The following is a 9,269-nucleotide window of genomic DNA, read 5'->3' on the forward strand; positions in this document are numbered from 1 at the left end:
TTATCAATGCTCTTAATGGGACGGAGTCACTTTGGACGCTTGAGAACTATGTCTCCTTTTGTTCTAAGTCATCTCCCTCTTTTATTTACTGTAATTTCGTGTATGTTAGTAGAACTTGTAATTTTGCAGCCCATAATGTAGCTAACTTGGCTTTTATTCACAAGTTGTATGGTTCTATTCCAGCCTCCTCAGTTTCGGAGGACCTTTTATGTAATGACCGTGAGTCTAATTTTATTTAATTAATGGAACGAATACGCTTATTTTTTTTTTAAAAAAATAATAAATAAAAAAATCACTAAAATATTTTCACTACCATTTCCTAGGTGAAGTACAAAAAATTCATTACGGTTGTCGCTAACTGACCCAACTTTATTATTTATTTTTGAAGTGACTAAGTTATTTTGTTACAATCAAAGACCATTCATCAAAGTTATATCATTTTTTACAAAATGTCTTAAATATTACTTTTGTTTAAAAACCACCATTTTCTTTTTCGTGAAAAATTCACAATTCAGAACCTGTTTTGCAAAATGAATCAAATTTCTATTTGGTCAAGCAAATATAATTTAAGTGTTCTCTTCCCCAATCGTTATAGGCATATATAGCTCTCTCTCTCTCTCTGAGACTTACCCATTACAAGACACCATAATTATTTTGGTGAACAAAAATCTCTATTATATTACAAATAAACAAAATTGTGTTATTAACTACAATCAATTTTCCCTCTTTTTATTGGTTTTTTCTTTCTTTCTTTCTTTTCCAGCAAAAATTGCTTTTTGTTACTTTGATATGTAACTTGTTATGAATCACAGCCAACTACTAAAACAATCGACTTCATTTTTTCTTCTTTTTCTTAGTGAGTTACAACAGCAACATTGAATCAACAACTTCTTCTGAGGGACTCTGCTTCTTCACACATCTGTTTGTGAAGTCGGGCTTTTCTGCTCTTTTCGATCGGTATCATCATCATTATCATCCCCAGTTTTTTCAGCAGAAGTAGTTCCATTTTCGGCTGAAGGCAATTTGCCATTCTCTGTTGTGCTTTTCTCCTCTTCTCCATTACTGATAACGGGTTTCGGGAGTTCTCTTGACGAAGAAACTGTAAGAAGCCGGCCAACTCCTTCGTATAAACTCTTTGCATCCATGATGAGAGCAGCTCCACCAGGGTAACAACGGCCGAAGCATGTCGCACAATGTGGGTAAACAACCTAATAAAGTATGAAGCAATGGTTTATTTAGAATAAGAATAGAATAAAATTTGATATAAATAATAATAAAATTCTCATTATGTAAGGAAATGTAATTTTGAAAGGAACAGCCATTTTCGGTAAAAAGAAAAAACCAGTATATTAGAATGTCATACCAATATTTTAAATTGAAATCAAACAAAGGAATAAAATGTTAATGTTTTGTTATTTCAATTCGATTACTCCCAACCAAATAGGCATGCGAAGGCTGTGATTGTAAACATAGATACACAAAGTGTAAATGAAAATCAGTGATTTAGGCAGGAGTACCTCAATAAAGGCCCGGCAAAGTGAGAGGAAAAGTCCGGATTCGTTTTCTCTAAGCATCCGAGTTGTATTGTACCTCAACAAAGAGTCGGAAACAGTTTGCAATCCCTTGATTAATTCCTGGGCAAGCACATGCTTCAAACTTATTGGGGCACAAGGGCGTAATTCGTTCATTGCTGCAGATACACCTGTTGCAAAACACAGAGAGAATAGTAAATTCAATCAATCCTCTTCATCCATGGAGTTGCGACAAAATTAATAAACAGAGAAACCATTTTTCCATTTCAGGTTGATACTATAATATCTTGTTTATCTCCTATGGCTCAGGAATCAATTGTTTTCTTTTGCATAAGCATTGGAAAAAGATTAACTTCATTTTTATACTCAATCATCAGCCATCGATTACTACTTTTGCTAGGAGTTACCTAAATAATACAGCAACATAAGAAACAAATACCATTGACAAAAGAGATCCATATTGACAATACAGAGACACAGCTGAGAAGAAATATTGAATTTACCATTGACAAAAACAGCAAGTGGTGGATGCTCCATAAGATAAGATGGTGGAGAAACCTCATCCTGTGTATCTTCACCCGAACTACTTACCGGAAAGCCAACTGTTGGTAAAGGGACCCAACGATGGGAATCCAAGACTAACTGGAGTAACAGAACAATTAATATTTAGATCAGTTCATATAAAACAATATGAAGTCATCTTTGTGATTCAATACTGATCTGTATACTTGATATTTATACTAAAACAAATTTGAAATTTTACCACTGTCTAGTTACCTGAAAGTTCTCAACTGCTGTACTCATATTTTTCGAAAACAAGTTGAGCACTGCCCTGCAATGCAACCAAACTTGATGTTTAGAATAGGAAATGTACTTTTAAGACAATATAGGGGTGAAAGATACACCCCCATCTTAAGAAAATGAACCAAAAGGAAGTGAGAAAAAGGTAAGAAACCTACTCTTCAAAAAGAGATGGAAGCAAGCCTCGAAAATCTAGTCCAACCCAACCAAGGCCCATCGCACAATACTGATGGTAATAAAAAAAACTAACAATGTCAACATAAATACTATTTTGTAGCAGAATGATCAAATAATGTTATTATAAATATATTACATACATACGTGCACCTACAGTAAGTTTAAAAGATAAAAACTATTAACATAACTACATTTTGACATATTTTCTTGAGTAATATGTACTTTCCATCAAAAAATCCGTGCATGTAGAAAATGACTCGAAAGAAGATGCTCACCATGCATTGATCCAATATATTTGACAGAGATCCTCCTTCAGTTATCTTTGGGAGCATGAACTTAAGAGTCTTGAGGTGTGAGGTGATCTGATGCATGGCCCAACTAAAGAGAAGTCCCCCATCATAGTTTTCTTCACTTCCTGATGTGTCATCAGCAAATATTGCTCGGTACTGATTAACAACATCAAAGAGATGCATCCGATGGCAGTTTATCATTCCCTTTAAATACTCATAAGCATTTCTTTGATCCAGATCCTCCAGTATTCCAGTAAGCCATGCCTCCCGGCACCTCAGGAACTGAAGAAATATTTGCCAGATAAAATCTTTTAAAAAAAAACGTGGCTAGAAGAGCATGTGATGTGACCAATCTTAATACCCAAAAACAATAAACATGCATGTCACACACTTATCACCACCAAATATGTACTGAAATTGTGCCTTCAAAAAACATATATCAATTATAGTCATACCTGCAAACGCATTTCATACTCACTGAAGACTCCAACTCGACGCAAGTATCCAATAATCCGTAAACACTCTGGTAACTGCAAGAAATAAAGTTATACGTCCAGAACGATGCATAAACTCCTAAACTGCATTCTTAGATGAATGAAACAATTTGCTTGTATGCTCTTATAATTTGATCATACCTGAATGTTAGAACGAAGTTTCTGAAGAAGCTGAGAAAGAAGAGATTGGGTGATATGTCTCACTTCTGCAGCCAGTGCCTGAATAACTGGTAAGCTATGAGGGACAAAAGGAGGATAGAGAGAGAGAGAATTAAGCCTCATGTTATGGTCAAGTTGACAACTCGTACAAGAATAACATGAACAAGAACAACTCACTTGGGGTGCATAGTTGAAAGTTTTGCAACAAATGCTTCCAAGTCAAGAGCTTCATCAAAGTTCCCATTCCTTACACATCTGAAAAAGGGGGGAGATAACAATAATGCTTCTATTAAACGAGATGCTAAACTCACTAGAAAATTCAACAATGCCTTCTTACGAAAATTGAGAAAAATTTCCCATGCTTAGTGGCATTAGTAAGAAAAAATAAGGGTTGAGAATTTTTTTTTCGGTGAAAGGCAGAAAGAAAATGCCAAGGTTGGATAAAAATTATTGTAAATCAAGAGAGAAAATACAAAGAATTCATAGTAAGATTGAGCGAGAATAAGAGCTTCGGGAAGCTCAGACAGCAATTAGAAAAGAATTAATAAAGATGGAAGTAAATTAATAGAGGAAACCTAAAGAAAGAAATAGAATAATAAGGAGTGAATTCAAGTAATTTATTGATTCATCATAATCTACCAATAATCAATGAGCATATACAGCTAAACAAGAAATAGAAAGCTGCACAGGAAACTGGCTTCTGAAAAAAGCATACAAAAAAACTTATCTACTCATTTGATTGTAAAAGAAGTAACAAAAGAAAAATTATTGACCATATATTCCTTAAAATTCACTACCTAGTTCTCCGATCAGGCTTTATCTAATTGGTTTTACAAACCGACTTTCTAAGAAATACCAACTAAGATTATATTCACTAATCAGATTCAGTAGTAGATTGTCTATCTATGAAAAATAAAATCCACATAGTTGACATAATAACTAGAAAAAGGAGTACATTGAAGCTTTGAACAAATAGAAATGTCATTATATTTCATTAGGATCCCCATAAAAAAAGTAAACTATTTAACTTCAACATAAAATCCTAACAATATAGTAAGATACATACGTGTCCATAAGTTGAGGAATTTCAAGTAAGTCAAGCAAAGTACTGTGATTTGCTAGCAAAATTTGGTTCATCTTCCTCTTTTCCAAAATCTGCTCTGCAGATTCAACGAACTCCGTACATCCAGATGTCAACTTTGGAATCTCACCTATCTACAAGGAAAACAATTTATAACTTAGCAAGACCTAAATCCTCCATAACCAATAAAATCCATGAAAATAACACCATAATTTCAGCTCTACCCATCTAAATTTCACACTTTCATGTAATTAGTTTGACAAATTACACTCCAAAATTCCAATGCAGAACAATGTAATTTTTTTTTTTTACATTAATGCCACCAAATTCACATAAGAAGCTTAATTTTGAGAACTAACACACCATAGATTCAAGATGCTTATCAATGGAAGATACTTCCCCACGAATCGCGAGCAAGGCATCAGCAGCAGCAATAAAAGCACGGTAATTACCAACAGCAACCTCTTGCATTTGCCTCCAAATTCGCTCCGCATCGACTCGAAGAAGCTCAGGCTCCTGCGAAATTCAAACCAATAATAATCAAACTAAGATCACAAAAATACAAAACATTGCTGATAATGAGAGAAAGAGTGGAGAACCTTGTGGAGACGATCGAGAGTGAAGGAGAGGAGTTCGGAGACGTAGGGTTGCTGAGAGGCGGAGGCGAGAGGGAGAAGGCCGCCGACGACGGAGGAATCGTCCGCCGCATTATCTAAATCCATGGAATGAGATTGGAAGGGTTTCGGATCTGGTGGAGTTGTAATCGTTTCTCTCCGAAGCCGATCTGATAATTCTTTTATTTGAGAGCTTAGTTCATGGAACTAGAAAAACTGTTGAAGTTTTTTATTTATTTTTTACTGAAGTTGAAAAATATATATTTTTGAAAATGTGAAAACAATAGTTGCGTTTGGTAATATTTTTGTTTTTAAATGTTTTAATCACTTTTGCACAAGTCAGGATTTGGGTCAATAGTCTGGGTTCGAGACCGTGGTCGGGTTCTGGGGCTGAGTACGGGTTGACATCAAAGTTTGGGGTTCGGGCCGGAATCTAGGTCGGGGTTGGGGTTCGGGTCTGGAGTCGGGTAGGAGTTAGGGTCGGGGTTGAAAGTTATATTTTTTCTATTTTAAAAATTAGTTTTGATTCTCAACTAAAAAAATTAAAAAGTAAAAATAATTTTATAAAACATAATTTTGGAAAATAATTGCAAAGAAAAATTTGTGTTTATGTTAAAATAATTTTATAAAATATGTTTTTAGAAAATAATTGCAAAGGAACTTAAACTCACAATAAATATTTAAATATAAATTAATTTTCTCTCTATTTTTATTCTCTCTCTTTTTTTGAAATTAACCTATTTTTTTTTTTTTGATAATTTAGATCTTAAACTCACGATAAATAATTAAATATAAAGTATAATTTTTTTTTTTATGTTTTCTTTCATGATTTTTGTAGTTTTTTAAATCTAAAATGTTTTTGCAAATTTAATAAAGCTCGATGGAAACTCGATTACCAACTCAACAGAACCTTAATAATGAAAATTTGTATGAAAAAATAAAGTTTGATAGGTGCTCGATGACATTCTTGTAAGAGGCATATATTTTCACTTGGGTGTATGTAAGACTCGAACACGACTCGAAACTTGTACGAAATAAATAAGTTTAGATTTTTCTTAAATAGATTTGGGTTATTTTCGAATTGACATGACTAACTCATTTAATAAATAGGTCATTTTTGAGTCGATGTGCCTAATCCGAAAATAACATGACAATGACCAATTTAAAAGTGTACACTTTTATATTTATTAGGTATAAATAGTATTTTTTAAACTTAAATAGGAAAAAAACATGTTAAATCAATATATATAAATAAAGGAAAGCACAAAAGATATTTGGTGGCATCTTATCTTTTTTTCTAACTATTTTTACTATTTTCTAAAGTTTTCACATTTTGTTAAAGGAAACACAACATAAGTTACATATTATTAATACTATTATTATTATTATTAAAACATGTATATAGTGACTTTTCATATTTTATAACTTTTTATCATTCATTATTATTATTACTATTGTTATTATTATAATTATTGTAAAGAACTTTTTATATTCCTATAATTAATATGTAAAAGTTAATTCATATTAGTAGATGACTAATATCATGTATATATAACCCTCTTTATGGAAAAAAAAATAATCACCATCTCTTCTCATTTGCTTTCAAATATTTGAGGTATTTATCATATTCTTTTCCTAAGTAGTAGTAATAAAAAATGATAATTCTATTTCTATTCATAGTTTCATCTCTTTCTATTCTAATAAATAATATATCTCATCTTTGATTTATAGTTTTAAACATTATAGCATTCTAAATAGTATTTATAGTGTGTCTATGAGAAAAATAAAATTATATATTGCATTATAAATAAGAATCAATATTATTATTTTATTTTAATTTTCATTGTTATGAATATTTTTCAATTTTATTATGAACTTTATGTAAAATATTTTTTTTAGAGAATTAAGATTAGAATAAAAAAGTAACAATTAGCTTTGCTTGCTACAATTCTAAATTTTATATTAATGCATTTATAATTTCTTTTATTAATATCTTTGGTGAAACTTTTATGAAGTTTAGAGATTGTAGAACTTTTACAACATAGAAAAAAAATTTAAAATATGTACACAAGTAACAATATGCCTTTTAATACAAGTGAGAAATCTTTTAATTTTTTAATATGGTGTATATGCACTTGATTAATTTTGGTCTCACAATTTGATTGATCATAGTATTACAAGAACCCTTGACATAATTTTATGTGCCTATGTTAGAGAACACATTATTTATTCGGTAATTTTTTTTTAATTTTATAATTAGATATTAATCATGAGATTTTATATGTTAAAAATGTTAATTTATATAAGTTAATAGTATATTTCTTTTTTATCTTTTTTAGATGACAATGCAAATGTTATTATCTATTATATATTATAAATTATGTTAAAATTAGACTATAGATGTAAATAATAGTTTGTTACACAAATATTTATTCTATTTTTTATTAATAATAATTAATAATATATTTTTATATATTAATTATTAAAAATAATGATGATGTATTTATAAAATTATGTATCAATATCTATATATAAATAAAGGAAAGCATAAGAGGATTGATGTGGCATCTTTTCCTTCCATTTCTCTATTTTTTCTATTTTGTTATGTTTTCTAATTTTTTTCTATTGAATAATAAGAAAAAAAATAATGTAACTTCCCCATTCTTAATTTTTTATAAATAATCTATTAGTATTCTTTTAAACTATTAGTATTCTCATCTATATATATATAGATAGATATTTTATTACACCAAAAAAATATGATATATGTATAGTAATTTTGTAAATATATATTTATATATAAAGGAAGATTTTAGGGAATTTATGTGGCATGCCTAAGATTGTTATTATCTTCAATACTTATTTTTCCCTTTTTCTAATACTTTAATAATTTTGTATTTTTCTATATGTAGATAAAAAGTCATATGTATCATACCAACACAATATATTCATTAATCAATATCAATATATATATATATCAATCAATTTATATACATATGTCAACTTAACAATCTAGGATTCTAATTTTCCTTTTTTTCTAATTTTTTTGACTTTATTTTATTATACTCTATTAAAAATTCTATATTTACATTATAAAACTGAAAATCTTTTTTAATTTATTTACATAATATGCATTAGTAACTTACATTTAAGCTTTCTTATGCATGCACGCATTAGTAACTTACATTACACTAGATATAAATTAAAAAAACGTTTTCACAACGTAAACTATTTCATTAAAAGACTTCAATTTTTTTATTTGATTTTATTTTTTTACTCTAAAAATTCTATTTACATTGTAAAGACTAAAAGTCACTCTCTATTTTACTTACATAATTCATGCATTACTAACTTACATTACACTATAGATTTCATTAAATATAAATTAAAAAACTTTTTTCACAACTTTCCTTTCTATTTCATTAAAAGATTCAATTTTTTATTTACAATAAAGAAAATATATGTATACATTTCAAATTTGTAATTATTTTATATTCATAATAAAATATAATTAATGATAATTAACATTTTATAAATTCATGCGTTACCAACCTTTCTATCTATCCATAACCCCCTTGAGTATTTCATATTTAGTTACAACTATATAAATACATGTATTTTTCTCTTTTGTGAATCATGCTTTGATTATTACTTGTGCTCTACTATAATATTTTCTTATTACGTAAATTCGTATAGTTTTTTTTTCTTTGTTGTGCTGTTTTTAGAGTGTGTATATATAAATATATGCATCTAAATACATGAATACATACTGATCACTCATAATTACATACACTATAAGCAATCTTTAACTTTTCTAGATCGTCTACGAATGATTCTCTATATTTGAAGTCCTTTCTTTTTCCTCACCAATACCATTATGATCACCCTACTTTCATGTAAGTTATTATATCTTACTTTTGTTAAAATTTTAATGAAACATATATGTTGTTTCCATTCTCACCAGTGAGCACAATTATTTGAGTTTTTTATTGGCTCAATAGATTGATATATAGTATGTCTTTGTGTGTGTTAGAGCATGGTAGCATGTAGTATATTATTTTTATGGTATAATATGGTATCTCTCAATATATATTGATCAGTAAACTAAGAACTTTCATGAT

General features: G+C 29.4%; 1 protein-coding gene across 1 annotated transcript; it reads right to left on the minus strand.

The window, feature by feature from the left end:
- Nucleotides 1–521: 521 nt before the first annotated feature.
- LOC115695863 (conserved oligomeric Golgi complex subunit 8) lies at nt 522–5,384 on the minus strand. The gene is made up of 12 exons (XM_030622954.2): nt 5,134–5,384; nt 4,898–5,050; nt 4,520–4,668; nt 3,631–3,708; nt 3,436–3,529; nt 3,256–3,330; nt 2,786–3,082; nt 2,492–2,559; nt 2,310–2,364; nt 2,036–2,174; nt 1,518–1,702; nt 522–1,208 (listed from the first exon to the last, which is right to left on the minus strand). The coding sequence occupies exons 1-12, from the start codon at nt 5,254–5,256 to the stop codon at nt 912–914; spliced, it is 1,713 nt and encodes a 570-aa protein (XP_030478814.2). The 5' UTR covers nt 5,257–5,384; the 3' UTR covers nt 522–911.
- Nucleotides 5,385–9,269: the final 3,885 nt, after the last annotated feature.

This window comes from Cannabis sativa, chromosome 6 (genome assembly GCF_029168945.1).
Source record: "Cannabis sativa cultivar Pink pepper isolate KNU-18-1 chromosome 6, ASM2916894v1, whole genome shotgun sequence".
Lineage (NCBI taxonomy): Eukaryota > Viridiplantae > Streptophyta > Magnoliopsida > Rosales > Cannabaceae > Cannabis > Cannabis sativa.